The sequence below is a fragment of the Gouania willdenowi genome, chromosome 16, assembly GCF_900634775.1.
Source record: "Gouania willdenowi chromosome 16, fGouWil2.1, whole genome shotgun sequence".
Classification (NCBI taxonomy): domain Eukaryota; kingdom Metazoa; phylum Chordata; class Actinopteri; order Blenniiformes; family Gobiesocidae; genus Gouania; species Gouania willdenowi.
The window spans coordinates 37,439,492-37,467,057 of NC_041059.1; the positions used below are offsets into that span (position 1 = coordinate 37,439,492).

General features: G+C 39.2%; 1 protein-coding gene across 1 annotated transcript in view; it reads right to left on the reverse strand.

The window, feature by feature from the left end:
- The window catches only part of LOC114477963 (dolichyl-diphosphooligosaccharide--protein glycosyltransferase subunit STT3B-like), a 50,466-nt gene that overhangs the window by 8,205 nt on the left and 14,695 nt on the right, over positions 1–27,566 (reverse strand). The window contains exons 5-10 of the mRNA XM_028470700.1: positions 27,178–27,277; positions 26,105–26,203; positions 23,653–23,799; positions 21,378–21,426; positions 16,153–16,307; positions 4,662–4,873 (exon numbers count right to left, since the gene is read on the reverse strand). Coding sequence (XP_028326501.1) covers positions 4,662–4,873; positions 16,153–16,307; positions 21,378–21,426; positions 23,653–23,799; positions 26,105–26,203; positions 27,178–27,277 — 762 coding nt within the window. The remainder of the gene's footprint in view (positions 1–4,661; positions 4,874–16,152; positions 16,308–21,377; positions 21,427–23,652; positions 23,800–26,104; positions 26,204–27,177; positions 27,278–27,566) is intronic.

Sequence of the window (27,566 nt, forward strand, 5' to 3'; positions counted from 1 at the left end):
TTAGATATTTGTTTATATATTTATATAAATATTTACATTTACAGTGGGTACTGAAAGTATTCAGACCCCTTTACATTTTTCACTCTTTGTTTCATTGCAGCCATTTGCTAAAATAAAAAAAAGTTAATTTTATTTCTCATTAATGTACACTCAGCACCCCTTGACAGAAAAAACAGAAATGTAGAATATTTTGCAAATTTCACATGGTCATAAGTATTCAGACCCTTTGCTGTGACGCTTATATTTAACTCACATGCTCTCAATTTCTTCTGATCCATGGTTCTGCTCCTTCATTGGAGTCCAGTTGTGTTTAATTAAACTGATTGGACTTAATTAGGAAAGGCACACACCTGCCTATATAAGACCTTAAGGTTCAGCTACAGTCAGAGGAAATGAGAATCATGAGGTCAAAGGAACTGCCCAAGGAGCTCAAAGACAGAATTGTGGCAAGGCACAGATCTGGCCAAGGTTACAAAATAATTTCTGCAGAACTCAAGGTTCCTAAGAGCACAGTGGCCTCTATAATCCTTAAATGGAAGAAGTTTGGGACGACCTGAACTCTTCCTCGACCTGGCCGTCCAGCCAAACTGACCAATCATGGGAGAAGAGCCTTGGTGAGAGAGGTAAAGAAGAACCCGTAGATTACTGTGGCTGAGCTCCAGAGATGCAGTAGGGAGATGGGAAAAAGTTCCACAAAGTCAACTATCACTGCAGCCCTCCACCAGTCGGGGCTTTATGGCAGAATGGCCCGACAGAAGCCTCTCCTCGGTGCAAGACATATGACAGCCTGCATAGAGTTTGTCCAATCACACATGAAGGACTCCCAGATTATGAGAAATAAAAATCTCTGGTCTGATGAGACCAAGATTGAACTTTTTAGCATTAATTCTAAGCGGTATGTGTGGATAAAACCACGCACTGCTCATTACCTGCCCAATACAATCCCAACAGTGAAACATGGTGGTGGCAGCATCATGCTATGAGGGTGTTTTTCACTGGTTGCAATTGAAGGAAAGATGAATGAGGCCAAGCACAGAGATATCCTGGAAGAAAACCTCTTCCAGAGTGCTCAGGACCTCAGACTGGGCCAAAGGTTCACCTTCAACAAGACAATGACAATAAGCACACGGCGAAAAATAACAAAGGAGTGGCTTCAGAACAACTCTGTGACCATTGTTGACTGGCCCAGCCAGGGCTCTGACCTAAACCCAATTGAGCATCTCTGGAGAGACCTGAAAATGTCTGTCCACCAACGTTCACCATCCAACCTGACAGAACTGGAGAGGATCTGCAAGAAGAATGACAGAGGATCCCCATGTCCAGGTGTGAAAAACGTGTTGAATTATATCCCAAGAAGACTCATGGCTGTACTAGTTACTACTCAATACAGAGCAAAGGGTCTGAATACTTATGACCAGTGTTGTGCTAGTCACTGAAAAAAAGTATCTAGTTACCGTTACTAGTTACTTCATTCACAAAGTAACTCAGTTACTATTTTGATCACTTAACCAAAAAGTAATGCTTTACTGGAAAAAGTAACTTTTGAGTTACTTAGAATTAAAGAATGCATTATTTATTTTGGGTCATTTGTGTCCATACAGATTCATATTAGTGCTGTAATAATATAATAATCCACTGCTGATCAAGTGCTATATAACAACCATAAATGATGTGCATATAAAGCAACAAAACAGCTGCTCCAAAATTAAAACTGTAATTTTTCAGCCTTAGCACAGTAATGTAAAGTAAGCTGTGCATATTCCAGGTGCACATTCTGCTGTAAAAAATGCTTATAAAAATAAATGTGGAAAAACTAATTCACAGCATTTTTCTCAGCTACACAATGCTAAACATATCAGGCTAATGAGCTGCTGTTAGCAGTGACTCAGCAGCAGCGACAGGCTGCATATGTACAACAACATACCGTGCAATAGCTTGGCTGACCTGTTCCTGGATAACAGTCACAGTCCGTTAAAATCCAGTCGCAGCGTTAGCTTAGCTAATGCGCGTATTTCCACTCTGAGAAGCTCGTCCTGTTCTCACATTGACTCGCCATGATTGGCGCACGTGATGTAAACAGAAACAAGCTGACAATGCTTCTTCTTCTACTGTTTTACCGTGTTTGGCACGGCGTCCCGCAAAAAAATGTGGCGCCACTGTAAACAGGAAGTACACTGCTGCTAGCAAAGTAACGGACAAATGCACCATATTGTAACGGTAACGGCGTTATTTCTTTAGAAAAATATTGCGTTACAGTACTAGTTACTGTAAAAAGTGATGTTGGGGCGGTAACGCGTTACCGCCCAACACTGCTTATGACCATGTGATATTTCAGTTTTTCTTTTTTAATAAACTTGCAAAAAAAATTCTACATTTCTGTTTTTTTCTGTCAAGATGTGGTGCTGAGTGTACATTAATGAGAAATAACATGAACTTTTTTGATTTTAGCAAATGGCTGCAATGAAAGAGTGAAAAATTTAATGGGGTCTGAATACTTTCCATACCCACTGTAAAAGATGATTGTGTATTTTTCAGCTGATTTAGGACCCGTTATCAGCAGAGATGCTAACAGAAAGCTAACAAGAGGAAGGATAACTTTTATTAGGTTATTTATTTCAACCTCACTAATTGTGATTAATTGTAATTGAACTTTAGTAATTGAGAACGTAATTGTAACTGACTTTCTGAGGGTAAAAATTGTAATTTAATTGTAATTGGAGCGTCCGTCTTCCTGCAGAGAAGCCTTACGGGATGAGATTTCACAGGAGTTACCAGGCTCCAAAAGAGCCTTCAATGGAAACACGTTCAAAGCGCAATTATACTTTGTCAAAACTTCAGTCCTGGAGGGACACTGCTCTGCATGTAATCCTTTTTTCACTCAGTGGCTGTGTTGTAAATGTTATATTAACGTACTACTCATACCAAGTCTGATGTCTAAATGAGTATGTAGTGCATTCACATTAGATAGAATAAAAAGTAATGCTGCTACAACGAATCGATGTAATCGTTAATAATCGATTATCAAATGCATCGACGACGAATTGAGTCATCGATTCATCGTGTTGCGCGACCATGTCACGGAGACGGCGCGGAGCAAGAGCAGGAGAGGAGAAGAAGAGCATGAGACGATGGCGGAATCAAAGAAAAGGAACAAAAACAAAGTGACGAAAGTGTGGGAGCACTTTACGTTAAACGATAAAGACGCACGTAAATTGCAACATTTGCAAGTCGGACCTAGTATGGCGCGGGACTACGACCACAATGATGCAGCACCTGAGACGTTGGCATGTCGGAGTGGAAAGCACAAAGGAGAGCTCAGTGCCCGAGTAAGTCATGTTTTAAGTGTGAAAGGTGGTTCCAGCTGCTCCAAAGTGCTCTGCAGGAGGCTTGGCAGGCAGAGACGTCAAGCAGGAGAACCTTCACCTGTAAGTGATAACGTGTGGGACGAGTCTGTGTGTCATTGTGTTGTGCAATTACAGTTACATATTTTACACATCTTAAGTTTAGAGATTTTATATAAAACATGTCTTGGTAACAGTTTTTGATTTGGATTTAATGTTCATTTGTTGTTGCTCTTAAATCTCAGGTCCCTTTATGCAACAAAAATACCTCTTTTTTATGCACTTATTAAAAACTTTTTTATATATAGCATTTATTTGTGTGTTTTTATGTTATTACAGATGTTTGATAAAGCAAAGCCATTCAAAACTGTTGTATTATTTATGATTTTATATCTTATCAGCTCTGGGACATTTCAACTGAGAACATGTTATGCACTTTTTGTACTGTTTTTTTTTTTTTTTAATTTAATTTCTGGTATTTACCTTATTGCGAAGTTTAGAAACGTTACATATAAAACAAGTTCTGGCAACAGTTTTTGATTTGGATTTAATGTTTGTTGTCATTGCTCTAAAATCTCAGGTCCCTTTATGCAACAAAATACTTATTTTTTATGCACTTCTTTAAAAACCTCTTTTAATTATTTATGATTTGATATGTCATCAGCTCTGGGACATTTCAAATGAGAACACGTGCACTTTTTGTACTGTTGTCTTTTTTAACTGTGATGTTAAATAAAGAAAGAAAAATAAAATGTTTCCCTTTATTCCCATTTAAAAAAATGTTCCCCCGTTAATCCGATTAAATAAAGTTAGATTAATCGATCACTAAAATAATCGTTTGTTGCAGCCCTAATAAAAAGATTGATTAGGTGAGAAATACCTGGATGTATACTATATGGGGACATTTTTTGCACAGTAGTCATACTCAATCGCCCCCATGATGCATTGTAAGCGGAATGTAAAATGGTCCTGGGACCAGCTTCAAGATAAAAATCAAACATCCCTTTTTCAAAATAAAAGTATCTCTTAATTCATTTTCCAATACTTTTGTAAATAGGGCTCTTGTTTTGAAATTAACAGGAAGTTTTGTCAGTAGCACAATGGAGGGTCTCTAAAAATCTCAGAAATGTCAGCATGAAATGTGTTTCTGTGAGTTTTATGGATGAAATGAGCACATGTTGATATTCTACTTGGTCACTTTCTCACTTAAAATGTTTTCAGAACTTTCAAAGGTTGAGAATCAACAGAGATATTTAGCCTCCTTGTAGGTTCCAAATGCATGTTGGGAAACTTGAAGCACACTTCACAAAGCACTCAAACCTTGTCGTAGAGGTTCCCGGCGTTCTTCCTGTCGTCCTCGTCGCTGCTCTCCTCTGGAGGCGGGCTCTGTCGTTTCATGTCATCCCCCAGGTAGTGCTCAAAGACGCAGGAGAACGCCACCGCTGACAGCATGCACACCACCGGGGTCAGAGTCAGCATCAAACGCACCATCACGCCCGCAAAGTACACCGCACTGATGGCGTACAGCGCCACTGATGATGGACAGAGAGAGAGAGACAGACAGATATAAATCTCAGAGCTGTATACAGTGCCTCAAAAAAATGACTAAGCGTGCAAATACAATAACCCAGACATCGTCATGAGTTTGTAAATGTGAAAGACATGAAAAGAGGACACGTGTGCGTAAAAGCAGACGTACTGTTGTTGCTTTCGTTCTCTCGTACGTGCTCATTCAAGATGAATTATAATTTTAATTCATAACGAGTAAAGAGGTGGCAAAAATAAAAGTAAAGAAGTAGAAGTATGTTTTTAAACTTATAAACATAGTAGAGCAGAGGTGTCAAACTCATTTTAGTTCAGGGGCCAAATATGGACCAGTATGATTTTAAGTGGGCCACAGATTTTAGACGTGGAAAAATAACAACTTTAACATTATTATGCACTAGTTTTCAATATCAGTTCAATTCACTTCATAAATTCTTGATTTTGTTACCAATTTCTGTGAAATTTAGAGTAAATTTGTGGAATTGTGGAACGAGATGACACAGGGTAGGAATGTGCGATATTTTATCGTTATGATTTATTGTCAAAAATATTCTCACCGGTAAGAATTTGTCATCCCACGATATAAAAAATAAATTCCCATGTTGGAAATTAGCGACGGCCACGGACCGTTTGTCCCTCAATTTAGCTGAGGATGCCCCCCAAAACAAACCTTGTTCCACGGGCCAAACCTGCCCGTATGTTGTCAACTTTTATTCTCTGGAGCGGAACGTTGTTTACGAAAGCTCTGACGTACACCGCCACCGTCCCCCGCACACACCGGCGTCTGTCTGTGTGAGGTGTTCATCACAGCTACCTGAAGCAACCGTGCTACGATACATCATGGACCACTACTTGGTTAAAACCAGATAACCATCCAACAAAGCGAACCAGTCCAAGTTCCTCCATCAGATCCACCCAAAGTTCTACAAACACGGGGACAGAGATGAACCTGTAGTAACAATTATGAACTGGAAACTCAAGTAAAGCTAACTATGCTAAGCTAACACACCGACACACAGACTGGGCTAATAGCTAACGCTAACCACTCCATATAAATAACAGACCAAGTAAAAAGAACACTTCTTACTGTCATAAAACCACAGAGAGCCATTGATGTGTTTATGGTCAGATTTAATACTTTTATGGAAGAATAAATACTAAACATGTCACACGTTGTGTAAAATAAATGTTGTGTAAAATAAATGTTAGCATAAATACTAATGTCACTATTAATATTTATATTTCACGTGTTCACAGACAAAGCTGGTCCCATTAGACTAATGTAACTATTGTGATTATTACACTAAATATACTGAATGTTTAAATCATCAGCTTGATCTGGTTTAATTATAGGAAATCAGTGATATTTATCAATCATAACTTTATATAACTCATTATCAGATAAATAAACAAGGTTCATCAGCAGTAAAACACTAATGTACTTTGTGCTTTTTTTTTTTTTTAGAAAATAATTTTATTTCAAATGAGGAAATAAATGAATTACATACAATAACACTAATAGTGACCCACATGCACAAATATATTCCATGAAATAAACACTTGGCCGAATACCAAATGAGGTTAAGTTTTTCACTATTTTTTTAAATAGTGCATAAATAAAATCTGACATTTTTTAAATATTCCAGTAGTCTTTGCTTTTCATAAAAAACACACCATTTTTTTTCTTTTATATTAGCCTTTCAAATAAAATAAAACATGCATTCCAAAAAAACTAAAGTGCATTAACCCTCTGTGGCCTAAGGTGTTTTTGCTGTTTTTTTTCCCATTGTGTTTGATTTAACCTTTATATTTCATTTAAGGAAATCCATAAGCCTTGCATGTTTGGTATCATTTTTTCCAGGAGAACCTCCCAAATATGACTGTGAGAAATTTTCTTTAATATGACATACTGTATTATCACAGTGGATCTAAAACCACTATCAAAAACTAAAATTCGAGTGGGAAAAAGTTATGTTTTTTTACTATAAAAGTCACAAACATTTTTAACGAATCATTTTTATTGCTTGTATATCAAATCTAAAATACATATTTCAAAAACTTATATACAGATGAATCAAAAAACAGTTATATATAGCTATTTACAGTGAAATGGAAGCAATGTCTCAGGCAATTTTGTACAACTATTTACAAAAAAAGTATGAATCACAAATCACTGACAGCTCAAGAAAATGTCACAAAAAAACACCTAATAACTCCACTTCTATTTGGCCTATTAACATGACTTAGAGACAGGTTTGTACTTTGACATCCGCACTTTCGACACGGTTTGAAACGGAGATCCAAGGACGCTGCTCTTTTTTATTTATTTTTTAATTTTTTATTTGAGCTTTAAAACAATCATGTGATCAGGCCCCAGAGGGTTAAAAGGGAGGTATGATGAATAAAATCACTTTGTAATGGTTTTGCTACAGTGATATACATACTTTTAGCCTCATTCAGAGGGACAGAGTTGAAAAAGTTGTGTTTCCTCCCTCCCTTGTTATTCCACATTTTATAAAAAAGTCAGCTCCAAATGGGCGAGTTGTATATTGCCCACGTTGGTATGTTATGTCAACTAACACGCCTCCTAGAATGTGAGCTCCTCCCTCTCCAACCATCTAACAGCTAAAACACTGCGGTTTAATATAGAATATATATTATACTTTATTGCCATATGTAAATGCAAACTGCACTACTTTTTCTGCTGCCACAGGCCCATTGTTTACACACATCAGCTGTTAGCACCAAGTGCTAATGCTACACCAGTTTATGTAGCATTATGTAGCAGTTGTGTGGTGCAGGGAGGAAACAATGGGGTTGTTTACATATTAGTGGCTCACAGTGCTAACAATGGACTCGGTTGTGGAAATGGACGGTTTCTAACTTTTACGCGGTGACGGACGACAGAGAGTGAAAAAGGAGAGTGTGGTTATGTTGTGTGTGGAAAGGAGGAGCTGCTGCTGGTTCTGCAGCAACGCTAATACACTTTTCCGCCTCAAAATCACTGCACGTTGTTTGATTGCATCACACGCTACTATTCGGCCTTGCTTTTAACTTGCAAAACCGAAAGGACGTGTCATGGCAAATTTTATATTCATCATCATATCCTCAAATGTATGTTCATGTGTACAATTTGTCATGTTTTAATACATGACGACTCCATTAATCTTTACACTTTTGAACAGCTGAATCATGATTAAACAGTACAGATCGTATTATTCTCAGTGCAGCACAGTCTCTGCCAAGGCCATACACTGACGTACACACTTATCAAGACAGATAAAGACTGGAGCCAAACCTTCTCATAACATCTTCATCATCCTCCAACATTGCCACTATGGGCATCTGACTCCCTCCCTTTTGTCTCTCACTGTTGGGACCTTTTCTTATCTGTATAAAAAGCTTAAGCTTTGAAACTGTTGGAGCAGGGCGCGGCACTTCCTTTGGACGTCCGCCTGGACGGACGCTAATTTTGTTTCACTTTGTTCCACTTTGTATTCTTTTATTTAGTTTAGAATAAAATCATTTTTTATTAAATCATCAATGCTTCTCCTGGATTCTATCATTCAACCAGAGCAATGAATCATGTCTCAAATGAGGTCAACCGTAAATTCTGCCGTAACAATTGGCGTCGACGAACAAGGACCATCTTCTGTCCACCCCTCGGACAGAGACTGGAGCACGAACCATCGGTTGAACCTCAAACACCAATTCGGACTAAGGTAAAGCTGCCTTTATAAATATATATATATATGTAAATTTTCATTTACATATATATATATTCGCTCTGTGTTGATTTTTTTTTTTGAACCAGTCAAGCATTGTATTGATTTTCAGCTTTGAGCTTTGATTTTGATCCTCAGCTGTTCTGTGTTTTGACACTGTGAACTGCCATGAGAAAGGCTCAAATGGTTGAGGTTCTGTGCTTTTTAATGCTGTAGGTTCTCTCTGGTTTTCTTCGGGCTCGGATATTTTGTTTAGGCATAAAATACGGCTGGTCATTATTTACTTTGGTTTTGTTCGGACACCCACAGACAGCCTGTGAGGTCCTGACCATAGATAGACGGGCAACAAGGTTTCCAAAACATCCCAGCGGTGCCATGATCTGAGTTCACCTCTGTACCGAAAGATTAAAACCCCAAATCTAACCTAAATTGTGTTTCAGTGAATCAAACAGATGAAGAATCCAATAAACAAATGCATACGCATATACAATCTTGGTATGATGTGAACTCAGATCATGATTCAGTGAGTTTTACTTCTTTTTTTTTGTAGTTGTTTGGCTTTAAGGCTCTCATTTTGGAGAGAGCCGGCTTTGGGTTTTTTTGTTTTGTTGTTCTCTCGCAGTGAGCTGCTGTGTTTTTTGTTTTTTTTTCTCTCAGAACAGACGTGTGAACACACACACACACACACACACACACACACACACACACACACACACCCACACACCCACACACACACACACGTACAGAGCACACACACAGGCACGCGCACGGGCGCACGCACACGCACAGGCACGCGCACGCACAGAGAGCCACACCCAACAGAGAGAGAGTTTAGTGCACTACACACTTGTGACACAACATTGTGATTTCTCACTTCTCCCCTGCCGATAGAATAGTGCCATTACACACAGACACTATTTTTATTTTTATTTTAAATTTTATTTTGATTTCATGTTTGATGGGCAACACACACTCAAACACACACTATGATGAATACAGTATTTCATTTTATTTTATTTTAATATTACTGTTACCATCATTATCATTTTTTATTATTTAAATTGTTAGTTTCTGTTGGCTTTGTGGTTGCCCCCTGAAGAAACGACATCTTCAATGAAAGAATGAAATCACCTTCAACTCTTACGCTAATGGAATGTCAACATCATTCAAAGGACCAAGCATCAGAAGGAAATGGACAATCAAAGGTGTGTGACCTTTCAGGACTCAAGGACTCAACTCCCATTCAGCAAAGCAATGCTGAAATAACTCGCTCAGTCCCAAGTCAACTCTTCATCGTCTACGAATGGGCCGCATGCCAATGCCCCATCATCAAAGAACCTGTGGGCGTCGGAGTGGACACTCCCCCCACCAATGAGTTGCGAGTTAAACGCCACGACTACTGCCTGAATGATGGGCAGCAACTGCAGACTGGTCACACGTCTGCTGGAAATCTTCACCAAAAAGACACTGTTTCAAAAGCCACAAGGATACCAAGCCACAAGAAGTCCACCACAGCCTTTGGTGGTAGTGCGCACGCACACGCACAGGCACGCGCACGCACAGAGCTAAATCACTTTAGCCTTGAACTTTGGCATGGAGGGGGACAACTAGCAAATAGCCAACAAGCTTCTCCTTCGCACAATACTAACCCCTCTATCTTCTGACTGTGCACTAGATTATTTTGTTTTCATTTATTCTCTCACACGCAGACAGACCAGACATACAGTCACACACCCACATTCATAACTATGAGAAACACAGAACTTCACACAGAACCCTTCTGTTTGCCACATGAGATCAAGTGTGCCCATCATTTATCTTTGCTTTTATTCATTATGTTGCTCATTTATTTACACTGCTTTGGCCTTTATGAGAAAACAACAAACAAAGGGGAAGAAAATAGTGTTACTAAAAGGTTGTTTTTGTTTGCTTTTCTTTCATTTATTTTCTTGATTGAGGGGAGGCCCCCCACAATGCAAGATATGGTTACATCCGCTGAAGACAGAGCCCTCTGTTGCCTCAGCTTTTGGAGCTGAAGTTTTAATTTTTATTGGCCATGATTTTTTTGAGCTCACACGTTTTTCTCCTTTGTTATTTCTGAACGATTCTTCTTTTTCTCTTTTGTTTTTACTCAATTTCAGGAAAATTGAGACAGAGATTGAGGACTGCAGCCTCAACAAGTTTAAATTTTGACATTTTTTGACCGATACCCTCGTAAACAATCTGTACCTTACCCTTTTTGAAGCTGCTTGCGACAGACAGCCTAGTTCAACATTCATTGTTTTCATTTTGCGCGCCTCCCCTTACCGCGTCGGACTGTCTGGCCGGCCCAAAGCCACTCGACAGCATGGGGGGGTACCAAATTTTTCCTGAGAAAAAATGTCCCATTAGTTGCTATGAGTACATAGGCAATTACTTTTCAAACAAGAAGTCCTGGTTTAATGTGCAGAAAAAGGATAAACCTTGCTAGGGAAAGCGCTCTTTGGGGGATAGCGGTCCACCTGATTTGATACATGCTTGGTAACCGAAGACCGTTCTGAACAAATTTCTACGTTCCCTTAGAGTGAGGGTTATTAGAGGTTGCGTGCTCCGTCCAATCTTAGAGATGCCCAATAAAAGTCCTGACAGTCTGCGTTCTCCCCAGTTAGCCGGAGGTTAGAGAGTTGTTCTCCCCAGTTAGCCGGAGGTCGAGAGTTGGTGTTTATTGTTGTTCTCCCCAGTTAGCCGGAGGTTAGAGAGTTGTTCTCCCCAGTTAGCCGGAGGTCGAGAGTTGGTGTTTATTGTTGTTCTCCCCAGTTAGCCGGAGGTTAGAGAGTTGTTCTCCCCAGTTAGCCGGAGGTCGAGAGTTCTCCCCAGTTAGCCGGAGGTTAGTTCTCCCCAGTTAGCCGGAGGTCGAGAGTTGTTGTTGTGCCCATAGTTCTCCCCAGCTTTAGTTGTTGAGCTTTAGCCGGAGGTTGAGAGTTCTCCCCAGCTTTATCTTTTACAAAGCCGGAGGTCGAGAGTTGTTGAGTTTGTTGAGTTAGACACGGCCGTGCGATTCCTGCCTGATCAGCAGATGAGCAGACTGTCGGTACCACACGGGCAATAATCTAAGTGTAGACTCCGCAAAGGCGGAAGTAAAAAGGAGCGTACCTCTTAGTAATCAGACGATACCAGTAAAAAGCAATTAATTAACACTAAAAGGTTGCCAAGCATGGGGGGGCAATAAGAGCTCATTGACCCCGAGAGACGAGGTGGACTGGCTATCGCCATTGGTGGGTTAGATGAGACCTATATTCCACTTAGACACTGCAGCAAAACCTTGTGAATGCATGGACGTGAAAATTGAGGCATGAACGTGTGCGGTGCATGAGTGACTGAATGATGACACGTTACGTATGCCTGAGAGTGAGTGCGAATGTGCCGTGGACGTGTCATTGAGTGATTGACCGATGAATGGCTGTTTGACCACACATGTTCCTCTGTTTCACCTTCTTTTCCTCCTGGGTTTTGATGCACTAGATCTTCTCCCTGTTTTTGCCAATTATGTAGTGGGGTGTTCAGAAAACACTGCTGCTTGTTAAAAGAACTATGGTTTTAGGCCTTGGGCCTTCTAAAAAGTTTACCAGGTTTTAAAGGGTTTTTTTTTCTGGGTGTTTAAAAACACCAAACGACGTTTTTTTATATATGATACCACTTTCAGTGGAATGACTGGCTTTGACCTTGACTGACCTTACTGTTCATGTTCAGTGTCCATGTTTTTTGTTGTTATATGTGTATACTCGTTGTGGTGTGCACTTGTCTATGTCTTCGTCTTAGTTGTTGTTATTATGTAGCTTTTTCCAAAATACAGGTCGCTGAAAGGAGACGAATCAGATCCAACTAAAGAAAAGAGATCTTTTAAATTATCCAGTTAAGTCTTAATGGTTTCCTCTCTTTCTGTTTCTGAGTGTTTCCTAACAGAATGCCACCGCCTTCTCGACTCCGATCCTGCCTCCCCCAGCCGCCATGCCTGGTCACTGCTCTTATGATGAAGGATGAGAATTAAAGGGAAGTATTGTCCATAACTGTAACTGGGAAACAAAGGGGAAATAGATTGAAATAGACACGTGACAATATGACATATTGTGGATGTTCTAACATAATATCTATTCCAGAGACTACAGCGACTTCCAATCCAACTGCAAAAGTGGGGACAGATCTTCAAATTTCCAAAAGGAGCGTACAGTTGACCCTGGCTTTGACCTTTTAAGGCTGAGGAGGAGGAGGTCGAGGAGGTTGGAGGGCACAAAGGCAGGCGGACACAAGAGAGAGGAAAACGGAGACACATCCAAAATGATCAGATAAGTGATTTTCCAATGATATTTATCATATGGTTTTAAGAATCCAAATGTATTCTTATGTAAAAAAGGGAAGGGAGGGGCCAACGTCCCTCTGATTTTTGATTTATATTTTATCATAGGAAAATAATATACCCCAAAACCCTCCAACCATTTTCTTCTTGTTCCAACAGCACTTAGCGTGCAAGACCATAAAACACCTTCACTGGGTTTAGACACTTTTAAGGGAAAAATTAAGTGTTCTCAACATTGGGTTGGTGGCCCAATCTGGGTCGCCTGAGATTTAAAAAAGGGTCCTCCTGAAATTCTTGATAATTGATTGAAATAAGAGATAGTTTAAAGCTGAGTAACTTCCAAGCATTTAAGGAAGCTCTCCAAACCGTGCTGGGGCTCGTCACCCCTACGAATGGGATAAACACAGAGAGCAAAAGACAATATGATTGTTCGACTCAACTTAACTTTAATTCTGTCTAACCTTAAAGGGCCAATAATCTTGCTAAACTCTGGTTCAGACACAGAATAGGAGACACTTTTGCCACCAATTGACCTTCAAAATTAAGTAAATTACATCTCAAATAATAATTATGAGGGAAATGAATGAAATAAATGAACTGACAAATTCAGCTCTATAAAAGAATTAGGCTATGTGAATAGGTGTGGAGTTTTAACATTATTCAGAATAAATAAAGGATAGAATAAGATTTCTCCTTCACAAATAAGAGATAGCAACGAAAAATGAAACAAACAATTTAAATAAATAAATAACATTATTTATTTATTTAGTTAAACTCATTTAGCTTTCTCACATCTCCATGTCTCCCAATTGTATGTATTCATCTTGAGAAGACATGTAATCACACTCCACACTTCTCCGTCTGACTTGCATGTCCTTCTCCGTCCGACTTGCATGTCCTTGTAAACAGTGGTTCTCAAATTGCTTCTCACCAGGTAAGTAGATGTACCACAGATAATCACTGCAACTCCAGCTATGCTTCTTCTTACTCCAGGAAAAGAAAATTGAATTAATACTTCCTGCTTTTCTTTCAGCCTCATATTTTCCCACTCGCGTGCGAATGGGCTACAGAGCTAGCATGGCTAAAAGCTCACTAACCCACACCTAGCCATTGTGTGATTGTGCAGCAGCACCTTTTAGGATCTGAAAAGCTCTCAGATCCTGACCTCTGACCTGTCTCTGCCTTCCTGGCCATACTAACTATTCATTTAGTTAGTTAACTAAACCTAACACCCCTAAACTTTTATTCTATTCTATTCTATTCTATTCTATTCTATTTTTTATTTTATTTTATTTTATTTTATTTTATTTTTTATTTTATTTTATTTTATTTTATTTTATTTTATTTTATTTTATTTTGGGTGTTTTTCCCCCCCACCCCCTTTTTCTTCTGTCCAGGTACCAGCTAAAGCCTACCAGGTACCAGGTACCAGCTAAAGCCTCAGTAGTGGGATCGCGCCTGTGTTCAGGTACCAGCCAATCCCAAGAGTTCTGTTTCGGTGTTTTTCCCCCTCTTCTGTTCAGGTACCTTCCGATCCCAAGAGAGGTTGCCAGGTGTGTGGAGACTACCCTTCCTCAGACAACAACCAATCATCTACAACGCCGACCGAAATGAACGACCCACACGGCAGTGAAGGTCGCACAGCGGGCGACATGGATCCAAGATGATTGCCGAGACCAGCTGATGCTAAGACGGAGGCTGACCGAACAATGAAGGGGGAACCGACAAGGCCACTGAGACACACACACACAAGAAAACTCTCTAGAACAAGGGCCTAGCTTTGTTTATAAGCCACACCAAATGCTCATAGCTAGGTTGAGGGAGCTATTGGTTACCCCAGTTACCACTGAACTCAGCCGATGAAGACGAGTGATGTCCTTGATGCAAATGATGATTTTTGCTTATCTAGATGCAATAAAGGATGATTTTTGATGATTCATGCCATTAATAATAATGATGAAGAAGTTTATTTCCACATTTTTCTTGATATATCTGTGCCTCACAAAAGAAGAATATATCCAATGTATGACAATAACGATGCTAATGGTTAACCCTGACAGACAGCAAAGGTGGAATATAATAATTTTGTTTCTTGATTTGGTCGTTGAGGCGACCAAAAGTGGGGAATGTCATGGCAAATTTTATATTCATCATCATATCCTCAAATGTATGTTCATGTGTACAATTTGTCATGTTTTAATACATGACGACTCCATTAATCTTTACACTTTTGAACAGCTGAATCATGATTAAACAGTACAGATCGTATTATTCTCAGTGCAGCACAGTCTCTGCCAAGGCCATACACTGATGTACACACTTATCAAGACAGATAAAGACTGGAGCCAAACCTTCTCATAACATCTTCATCATCCTCCAACATTGCCACTATGGGCATCTGACTCCCTCCCTTTTGTCTCTCACTGTTGGGACCTTTTCTTATCTGTATAAAAAGCTTAAGCTTTGAAACTGTTGGAGCAGGGCGCGGCACTTCCTTTGGACGTCCGCCTGGACGGACGCTAATTTTGTTTCACTTTGTTCCACTTTGTATTCTTTTATTTAGTTTAGAATAAAATCATTTTTTATTAAATCATCAATGCTTCTCCTGGATTCTATCATTCAACCAGAGCAATGAATCATGTCTCAAATGAGGTCAACCGTAAATTCTGCCGTAACAGACGAATGTGGCTTTTTTTGCAATATTCGGCTGAATATTCAGTGCATCTCTCGTTTCACCAAAATTCAATTGTAATAGCCAGTGTTCAACCATTAAAGGGCAGTATATCTGACATTTTACAACAAAATACACAAAATTTAATTATTTTTACTAAAATGTGAAGAGTGGGTCTAGGATAATAAACAGCACTACTTAATAATCAAATACATATGTATTCAGCAGAAAAACGTGGGTTTGGGGTTTAGTTACTCTATATCTAGATATACCAGGGGGTGTAAAGCTATGAAGTAAAAGTACTTTGTTACTAAACACCTCTGGTAAATCTGATCTGTGTTTATAAAAAGAAGCATTAGTGATTTTCACACATCCAGCAGCTCAAAGAGCGTCAGAGGATTCCTCAGCATTTAGAACATCATGCAGGTCTGAAGGAGACTCAAAGAAGCAGGTTTGAAACATAAGGAAATGTAGACTGAAGTTTATTGACCATCTGCCTGGTGCTCAGGAGAACCATCAGTACTTTCTGTTACTCACCAAACACTCGCTCATCGTTGATGTTTTTAATGCAGAACCAAAGACCTGCTGGGAAGGTACACACGAGGATGTGAAGGTCAAAGAAGAAGGAGACCCACGTGGTGGGCTGGTGCTCCGACACTGATGCTATGATGGGGATGTGGATTTTAGCATAACTGTGGATTAAAACACACGACAATATAAGAAGAACGTTACATATCAATGAAGAAAGTAACGTTTTATTAAGTTATGACTCATAGAAAGCTTTGTACAGCGTTTCTAAATAAATTAGGCTGGAGAGGCCAAACAATACGTGACTTTATGATTGAAAAAGGAGAATTTTACATCTTTGTAAGTTAAGACTGTGTGAAGCAATTTTAGCCATTTTCTAAACACACACTGAAAGCGCGTCACTGCTGACAGAGTTAAAAATTAGTCTTTAATCACGTTTTTTAACATATATAATGGTAAAGTTTATTGTTTACTTTAGGGATGGGCGATATGGACTTTAAAAAAATTATCCCGATAATTTCTGGTATTTATCACGATAACGATAAACATCATGATGAAGAAAAATATAAATAAATAAAACAATTCCCAACTTAAAGTGTAAACAGGTTCTTTACAAACACAAATACATGTGAATACATCAACACCAGACATATTAAAAAAGGCTACAATAACTGCTGACTCAAAGAGTTCATGAGCTGATATTTTACGGAATATATCAGTGCATGTGGATTACTATTAGTGTCATTGTACGAAATTAATTTATTTCCTCACTTAAAATGAAATTATTTTCTATTTAAAAAAAAGCACATGAAAAGCAAAAATAACTCCATCAGTGTTTTTACTGTTGCTGAATCTTGTTTCATTCATCTTATGAGTTGTGATTGATAAATATCTCTGATTTCCTATTATTAAACCAGATCAAGCTGATGATTTAATCATTCAGTATATTTAGTGTAATAATCACAATAGTTACATTAGTCTAATGGGACCAGCTTTGTCTGTTAACACGTGAAATACAATAAAAAAATATTGCGTTTCAAAAGTTTGGACGGATTAATAGTGACATTAGTTTTTATGCTAACATTTATTTTACACAACGTGTGACATGTTTAGATTTTATTCTTCCATAAAAGTGTTAAATCTGACCATAAACAAATCGATGGCTCTCTGTGGTTTTATGACAGTAAGACGTGTACTTGGTCTGTGTCGGTGGGTTAGCTTAGCATAGTTAGCTTTAGTCGAGTTTCCAGTTCATGATCGTTGCTACGGGTTCATTTCTGTCCCCGTGTTTGTGAAACTTTGGGGGGACCTGACGGAGGAACTTGGACTGGTTCACTTTATTGGATGGCTATCTGGTTTTAACCAAGTAGTGGTCCATGATGTATCGCAGCACGGTAGCTTCAGGTAGCCATGACGAGCACCGCCGTCTGTGGGTGTGAGAGCTGAGGGAGGGAGGCGTGGTTAACACCGCGTCCACGGAGGATTCGCTGCGGAGCTCCCATAAACAGCGTTCTGCTCCAGAGAATAATAAGTTGACAACAAACAGGGGCAGTTTTGGCCCGTGGAACACGGTTTTTATGGGCATTCTTGGCTAAATTGAGGGACATGGGAATTTATCGTTTATATCGTGGGATGACATATTCTTACCGGTGAGAATATTTTTGATGATAAATCATAAACAGTAAAATATCGCACATTCCTAGTTTACTTACTGCTAAATGAGACATGAGACAACAAAGTTTCTACACAACGCATCGATGCGCTGAGCTCCTCTACTGCAGCAGCTGTGAGCATGCATGTGAGTGAGATGGAGCACAGAGGGGTGGGGGGAGGGGTTAAGGCGGAGCCGTCGGGAAAGCAACATTCAAAATCATGCTGACTTTTGAAAATCGCCGACCCTACCTTTGAAACATGTAAGTAAGTAGTTTATTTATAAAGCGTTTTTTGCAGATAAAATCACAAAGTGCTATACAGAGTTGTGGTAAAAATGTGCAACAAATCCATCCAGTGCAACATAATAGAATAATGAAAGTGCATAAACATCTTAAGAGCAGCAACATTAAAAGACAATAATAATAAAAATCCAGTAACTAAAAGCTTTTCTGAAAGGCAAAGTCTTCAGCAGTTTTTTTAAAAGTGTCCACACAGCTGAGCTCCCTCAGAGACTGGTGCAGGTTATTCCAGAGTCTGGGAGCTATAGCCTGGAACGCCGAAGACCGAAGGTTTCGCCCTGATGTGTAGGGCCACAACAAGTCCAAGATATATTTAGGGGCCTGACCATGTAGCGCTCGGAACGTGAGAACTAATATTTTATATTCTATTCGAAACTTAACTGGAAGCCAGTGCAGAGTAGCAAGAATGGGGGTAATATGGGATGTTCTGGAAGCACCAGTTAAAAGTCTGGCAGTAGCATTCTGAACAATCTGGAGTCTGTTTTGGGTCGACTTATTAAGACAAGTAAAAACAGAATTAAAATAGTCAATACGTGATGATATAAATGTGTGTATGACCAGTTCCAGATCTGATTTTGATAATAGATGCCTCACTTTAGAGATATTTCTCAGGTGGTAAAAACAGTTTTTAGTCAATTGACAACAGTGACGCTCCAAAGACATTGACTGATCAAAAAAAACCGTAAGGTTTCTGAGGCTGGTTTTCACAGATGAGCTCTGATCACCAAGGGAGTTTTTAATTAGAGGGATCTTTTTATCAGGAACAATGATCATCAGTTTTTGATACAGGATATACAATCTAAGAACTCAGAAAAAAAGTGAAACTCTGAGTCATTAAAGGAACAGTACAACTGGATATCATCAGCATAAAAATGATAAGACACATTTTTAAAACCACGGATCAACCGAACAAGAGGCATCAGATACAATAAAAACAAAACAGGCCCCAGAACAGAGCCCTGGGCTACTCCACATGACAGGTTGGACATATTAGACATAACATCGTTAATAGCAACATTAAACGTTCTTCCATTAAAATAAGAGGTAAACCACTGGAAAACAGCACCTGAAAACCCCATCTCAGATTTGAGTCGATCAACCAGTCTACTGTGATCTACAGTATTAAAGGCAGCTGTCAGATCAAGTAAAACTAAAACTGTGAAACAACCAGAGTCAGCGGCCATCATCACGTTACTAGACACTTTCAGAAGAGCAGTTTCAGTGGAGTGGATTGATCTAAAACCAGATTGATATTTATCATAAATATCATGCTGTTCCATGTATGAGGCTAGCTGCTTAGCAATTACTTTCTCCATAATTTTAGACATGAAGGGAAGCTTAGATATGGGCCGGTAGTTTAGAGGCTCCCCCAGATCAAGATTGGCTTTTTAAGAATGGGATTCACTATAGCCTGTTTAAAGAAGCTGGGGACAGAGCCACATAAAAGTGAAAGGTTTAGCAATTTTACCACCCAAGGACCGACAACATCAAGAACATTTAAAAGCACTGAAGTAGGAACAATGTCTACAGTGCTCGATGAGGGTTTCATCTTTCCTACTAAAACTTGAACATCCTACAGGCTGACAGGAGTGAAGGAGGACCATGAGCACACGGGCTGAGGCAGTGCACAAGCTAACCAAGGGAGAAGTGATACTAGGCCTGATGTCTTGTACTTTGTTTACAAAAAAGTTTAAAAAAATGTTACAGTCCACCTGTGTGTGTACAGGCACATGGGACGGTGAGGGTGCAACAAGATTTTCAATAGTATTGAACAAAATCTTGGGGTTTCTCTTATTTTGCAAAACAAGATTAGTGAAATAAGCAGAGTGGGCACGCATTATTATTTCATTTAGCTCCAGTATCTTTTCTTTTAAATGGAGTCTATGCACCTCGAGTTTAGTGGTTTTCCACAACCGTTCCACTTTCCGGCAGCTTCTCCAAAAGCTAAAAATAGCTTCATTAATCCACGGACAAGGTTTCTCATTAGAACCTGGAGTATTTTTAGCTGGTGCTACTGTAAAAAGCCATTCAACCATTTAGAATGTTGTGTGGAGCTAGGCTTCACACACTGTGTTTAAAATTTCTGTGTCCAGGATTTAATGGGTGGGTCAGAATTCATAGCCACGTTACATAACGGAGACATCATTAGCATAAACCTAACCCTGCTGCTGAAGCAAACCAATCTTCCACAGCCTCCAGCGAGTGCATTTCATCCCCTAGCCGAAAACATACCACATAGTCGGACTCAGGAATAAAACACGTCCACTGGTGCCAAATTTTCAATTAAATTACAACTTTTTTGCACAGTGATTTGGTTTTTCACCTCTAGGGGCCGCAGTTCTGACTCTACCTGGCAGAGATACAGACTTTTCCACCAATGCCTCGTTTGGCCCGATCCGAGCACTTTTGGATTTTTTTTAAGTTTTTTTGTCTTTCACACTGCTCTCTCCCACAGGGTTAGGGTTAATACACGAAGGCGGCGCACTTCCCGTTTCATGCCTCTAACTGACACACCCCCAGCGTTTAAGAGCAAAGAAATGCTCGTTTTTTCATGATTTTGAGACTTAATGTTATATACTTAGTGATTTTATTCATCTTTCAAATTTGGCTCAGTGGTCAATGACACATTTACTTCTGCTTTACATAGACTTTAAAGTGTTCGTACACCTCCAGGTTTTCTCTGACCTGCCACTGGGGAGATTTTTTTTCACGCCTAGCCATCTTGGAAAAGTTAACTTTCTTGTTTGACCTCAGTGGGCGGGGCCTCCAAAACAGGAGGGTGTTTCAAGCAAATGATTGAATTCAGCCGCTGGATTCGTCAACACCTGATCATTGGTACGCTGTGATTGGTCAGATACCAATGTTTCTTAAATCACACATTGGTCCTGTCGGTTTTCACAGTTGATGAGGGCCAGTGTTTATTACTACTGGGAGGAGCTCTAACCCAAAGACATCAGGGCCATTATTCCACTGCTAACATTTAACTACATTTCTTTATATAGTTAAATGTTAGCAGGGGGGTTGGATTGATTGACTTATGATGGCTTTTTAGGGTGGCCTTATTATGGGTTTTTGGGGTGGTGTTTTTATATCTTTTTAGGGTGGTCTTATTATGGGTTTTTGGGATGTGTGTCTTTGGTTCTGAGTGAGCGAGGTCATACTTCAGTGTTTTACAATTCATTTAAAAAAAAAAGCAGCTGCAGACTATGGATGATGATGATGATGGTGATGATAAGTGAGTGTGACCTCATCAACCAATGATATCTCTGCTCTGAGACTTACCCAGTGTCCCACAGGGAATAGAAGCGCCCACTCCATGGAGCGATGTACCCTGAAAAGAAACACCAGAGATGGGTTAGAAACCGTGTCTTTATCCTCAGAAAACACCATCAACATGCAGCAGGAAGTACATCCATCATAAGAGAAGCACAGTCACAGAGTGGATGACAGGATGATGCTCAGATACCATCTGAGGAAATAGTACTTTGGATGAACTGTAACAGTCGAGGCCCCGCCCACCCCTGCCTTACACGCCTGTAAGGCTGCAATGATTAGTCAACATAATTATGTCGACTAAAAAAATTCATTGACGCAAATTTTATATCGACGCGTCATTTAATCTAGTAAATTATTGATAAAATCCAGCATGCGGCAGCTTCCTGCTTTCTTTCTGATACAGTACTTTACATTGACCATTAGAGGCAGTGTCGCCCCACTAACTTTGTGCAAGTAAACAGCAAAGAAGCTTAAAGGGGACATATTATACCCAATTTTCACCTTTTGAAACAGTTCCCTGTGGTCTAAATGACATCTGCTCTGGAGTTTGGTCAAAACATAACATGAATCAAGCAACAGGAGAGGTTTATGACCTTGTATAAACCTTCAGAGCGCTTTGTTTTACTCCCCCCCCCCTCTGTTCCGTAGGGGAACACACAGCGATGCAGCCGTATCAATATGAACCTGAGTCCGACCCTGAGGGAGAAGGCTCTCCAAAAGTAGTACGTCAACCAAGACTTTCTGTGTCGGAGACTAGCTGAAGGGAGGTTATTTTCTTTCCTGATTCAACTTGTGACATCACAAACTGAGAAAATTTGAAACTGAGCATTTTTCTCTGTGTTGCAAAACTTACACAGACCACCAAACAAAGGACTGGATGGGTTTGTTTCACAGTTTGTGTGCCGGTGGACACTCAAGTTACCTCATTTTTCATAATATGTCCCCTTTAACGCAAGCCAAAGTTTCTAAAGCTTTAGAACTTTTTAACAAAAACAAACCAGTGTAAAAATTTAAGTGTAAACCCTGAAGTTTAGCTTTCAATTATTAAAGCACGACAGAAAAGCACGACGGAGATGCAGACCCCGAAACAAAAACACAGCAGAGCCCCGTTTGTACATGGACCGAGAGAAGTGACATCACTACCACTGATATTTACACAATCTTTCATTTCTAATCACATGCAATACTTTTAAGGCTGCAATGATTATATAACATCATCGAAAAATGTCAACTACAAAAATTTGTCGACGTAAAATTTGAATTATTGACGCGTCATTTAATCTAGTAAATTAATGATAAAATCCAGCCCCTGGCCAGTTCCTGCTGCAGTACCTTACATTGACCGCTAGGGACAGTGTTGCACCACCAACTTTGTGCAAGTAAACAGTGAAGAAGAAGAATAGACGAAAGAGGAAAACACTGAAGAAGTTTAACGTGACCTAAAGTTTCTAAAGCTTCAGAACTTTTCACCAAAAACAAATGAGTAAAACACTTTAAGTGTAAACTCTGAAGTTCTGCTGTCAGTCATTAAAGCACGATGGAGATAAACTGAGGGAGGGAGGGAGGTACCCTCAAACAGAAACACAGTGGAGCCCCGGTTTGTAGACGGACCCAGAGAGGAGTGACATCACTAATTTCTAATCACATGCAAATGTGTTTGTTAACAAACAGTCTGTGATTCTAATAGATATTAATTAATAATAGGTTTTATTTGGTCTGTGTGTACGTCTGAAATCATGTTTAACACTGCACTCAGTGAGTTAGTGATTTGTATAACATTAATCAGACTTTTCTTAATTTGTAAGGATTCTTTCAAACAAGATATTTATTATTTTATGGACTTGATTTAAGTAAAAGGAATTATGTGATTGGTTTAAACTTCATTACCTCCACAACCTACAGGTTAGCTTCAGCTTTTTATAGTTATTTATTTACATTCTTTGTTTACTACTACTACTTTGTTCACGACAACCCACACTAAGTTTGTGATATTTAATTTATTTATGATTTTATTGTGATTTCAATTATATTTTATGTGTTAAATATAACAACTACAGTATAAATACATGTTTTATGTCATTGCTTTAATTCCTCTGTGTAAAACATGCTGTCACAGTACAACAGGGACACGTTCACAGGATGGATTTAAGCAGGTGCTTAAAAAGCAGTGCAAAATATGTGCTTTAAAACAGGAAAATAATTGTGACTAGTCGACAAATCGAAAAAATAAAGGATAAGAGTAGGTGACTACAAAAATAATCGTTAGTTGCAGCTGACGCACCTGTGTATGTCAGATAGATGACGGAGACAAAGACCACGCCCGCAGCTAAAGACACGCCCAGGAAGAAAAGTGTCTGGAACTCCTGCTGAGTCAGTCTGTACTTCAGGTACTGCAGGAATGCATAGACCTGCAGCAGCACAAACACACCTGCAGAGGACACACGCACGCGCGCGCGCGCACACACACACACACACACACACACACACACACACACACACACACACACACACACACACACACACACACACACACACACACACACACACACACACACACACACACACACACACACACACACACACACACACACACACACACACACTTTAGTATAAACTCAAATCTTATTGACCAACATGTTTAACACAGTCCGTTTTAAAAAGTCCCTCCAGGATTTCAGTGATGATTGAGGCCTAAAATGCTTGATTTTGTGGGAACTTTTTCTAAAAACTGCGGCAAAAGTTGCAACATTTTGAGGCGTTAATATTTTCTATAACTTTGTCTAAATTGTTCAATTTGCTAAAAAATTCTTTCATAACAGAAAAGAGCTCAGATCCACAATAATTTAACAAAATATGAATTATTTCCATCACATTTTAAAGGTTTCCAGTGCAGAGCATATTAAACAAAGAATTAGTTTAAGTTTTTGAAACAAAAACAAAAAAAAAAAATCCTGAAATAAACAATGATTCTTTTTCTGTGAGAATCTCATGAATGACTTTTGCTACAAACACTTTTGCTGAAAAAAAGTCTCATGTGTTTAACAATAGATTCCACCAGGGGGCGCAAGCACCAATGACATTGGCCACTGCTATGTTTTTAGACGCTACCTGTAATGAAGCTCTATCAAAGATTATCTATAATAGTAGAGGTTTCATGAGGTTATTTTCTGTAAAAGTCTTTCCACAGCAGCAGGAGATCATTAAACTTATGCATTCGAGAAACACGTTCGCCACTATTCAAAAAAAGTCAGTTTGGCTGTTGTGACACAGTCTGTAACCAGACTAAATGATGATTCCGGTCGCACCGGGGGATTCCAGGTGGCTGAAAGCCTTCAGCCACGTTGTGTGCCGCCGAATTGACCGGAATCTTTAGTCAGATTGGTTAAAATTGCGGAAGTTTGCGGTGATTCGAGGGGATTGGCTGAATTTGCATTAATAGTTGCGATCGCAACACCGTAAATTCCTGGAGGTTGTGTTTAAAGTCTTTCCTTTAGGTCAGCAGCTCTGGAACTCAACCTCCTGGAGGCCAAAGCCAGCGCTGAGCACTAGAGCCAAAAGCACTTTATTAGCACCTTCCCATTCCCACTCTCAAAGTAAAACGCTAACTGCATGTAAACATGTTCCCAGTATTTTTCTTCACTCCAGCTATGTGAAAGCAGTCGCAAAATCCAATATTTGTCTAAAAGAAGTTTCTTTAAAACAACATCTAAAACCCATGACCTCATCATTATTGATTAGTGTGAATCATTAGCTCATAAAGATGAATGTTTGTCTAACCCGGGGGTGCACACACTTTTTCAGCTCGAGAGCTACTTTTCACCACTGACAGCTCTTCATCATCTACTGTGTTTGGGGGGGAAATAAATGATTAATAATTAGATTTGAATATTTACACTATTAATATTATTATTACTATTAAAATTCATAAATAATCATTCATTATTTGTATAATACTAAGGCAAGGCAGCAAGGCCAATTTATTTGTATAGCGCATTTGAAGGCTTTACATGATTAAAAAGTGCAACAGAAAACATTTAACAGTTTAAAAATCAATAAGAATATTAAATCAACAGTAAAACATTTAAAATCTCCCTCTCCATCATACACAGTGGAGAAAAAGAAAATGTTTACATGTGAAGTGTGAAAATACAAAAATAATATTGAAACAGTAACACTTAAGAGTTTGATAAAAATATATTAATAAAATACAATGAAGAAAAATATTTAGAAAATAAAGTTTGTAAAATACAAGGAGTAAAATGTAGCCTTTCCATTTCATGATGGCAGAACTAAAACTGTGTCAGCAGTTTGTTTTCCAACAACATCTCAGATCATCCCACATCTCTCATCAAAGACCCAAAATAAAACTCACATCTAGCGGTGCCAGTCAACGTAGGTTGTCTGACGAAGCTGGTAATTAATGTACCTGGTCAGGTGGGTGTAGGAGGCTCTTGTTCTACTTATTATTGGAGGTTGTAAATAAACAAAATTAGTACGCTAGCACCCCCTCAAAGTGAGGTCAAAATCTGAACTGTTAGGTTTAATTTCTGGTATATGAGGCGGTGCCATTCTCATTCATTAATAAAGTCTTGCAGCACACATGCTCGATCAACGTATTGTGCACCCCTGGTCTAACCCCATTGAATCCACTGTCCTTCATAAAGTCCTCACACAGTCAACATACAACATTAGTTGAGTTATCAAATAGTGATCATTGGATGTTGGCGACTGACCTGCGGCTGCCATGTGTTCACTGGTTCTGATTGGCTGAAAGCCCACAAAGGGAATCTGCATAGACAGGACCAGGCCAATGATGTAGAAGGTGCTGTAGGCTGCAGAAATAAAACCATTACCAAGACTGGGTCACATAAACACACACATCTGACCACTGTGACGGCAACAGTAAAAGAGCACAACAGAGGAGAATTAAGAAAAAGATTTATTCTGTTTGTTTGTTATTGAAAAAAAATATCTAGTCTGTAAACAAATCAGCAGAATATTCACTTCCAGTTATTAGTAACTAGGTAAATAAACCAAAAGTAAGGATGTGTGTGTGTTAGATTATTTCTTTATTCCAACAATGCTTCTCGCTAATATATCTCATGATGTTGGAAAACCAGTAAATGGTGCAACATTTGGAACAAACATTTGATGAGCCCTGCTAGCATTTAGCTGCTACTATTTAGCTGCTAGCATTTAACTGCTAACTTTTAACTGCTAGCATTAAGCTGCTAGCATTTAACTGCTAGCATTTAACTGCTAGCATTTAACTGCTAGCATTTAACTGCTATTACTTCACAGCTAGCATTTAGATGCTAGCATTTAGCTGCTAGCATTTAGCTGCTAGCATGATGTTAATTTTCATGATGTTGGTCAGGTAGAGAGATAATTTTCCTGCTTGGTTGGGGTCATCTATAATTGTAACCTAATTGTAATTGATTCCGGGAGGAAAATAATAATTGTAATTGGAAAAAATGCTATTCAACGTTATTGTAATTGAACATGGATAACTGAAGACATAATTGTAATTAAAAAAATGTTCCTGTTACTTCCTGGTCTCATAACTCAGATTTCCATCTTTGCTCCCTGCTGCCCCCCACTGGAGGATTAATACACCAGCCACAATCAAAGGCCGTTTAACCAGAGCATAAATGGTCAACAAGGTAGTCACCAGACATTAATAAAGAAAAAAAAAGTACTTTATTCATTTTCCAGTAAAAGCAAACACCTGTGCAATTATATGACTTTACAGTGTGTGTGTGTGTGTGTGTGTGTGTGTGTGTGTGTGTGTGCGTGTGACACTCACCTATGTAAACTCTGCGGCTAAAGCGCTGCATGAGCAGCAGGACAAACACGTGGAGAGGAATGAGGTTGATGATGAACACGTAACCTCCCCACGCTGAAACCTGTCAAAGAACAGATTGAACAAGAGCACAAGACACTGACAGAGGGCTGTAAACATTTAGAATACATGATGATCACAGTCATCTCCCCACAATGCACCACCAAAGACAAAAGCTGTATTTCATTGGCTAAAACCAACCTCTTAGTATCTGTATAAAGATATCAATAATTCTTAAGTGTTTTGTGGGTTGTGTTGAAATTATCAGGGAACATGCGCACGCACACACTTTTTTCAGATTAATTGGAAAAAATGGTGGTCACTGTAATCGTAATTGAACATAGATAATTGAA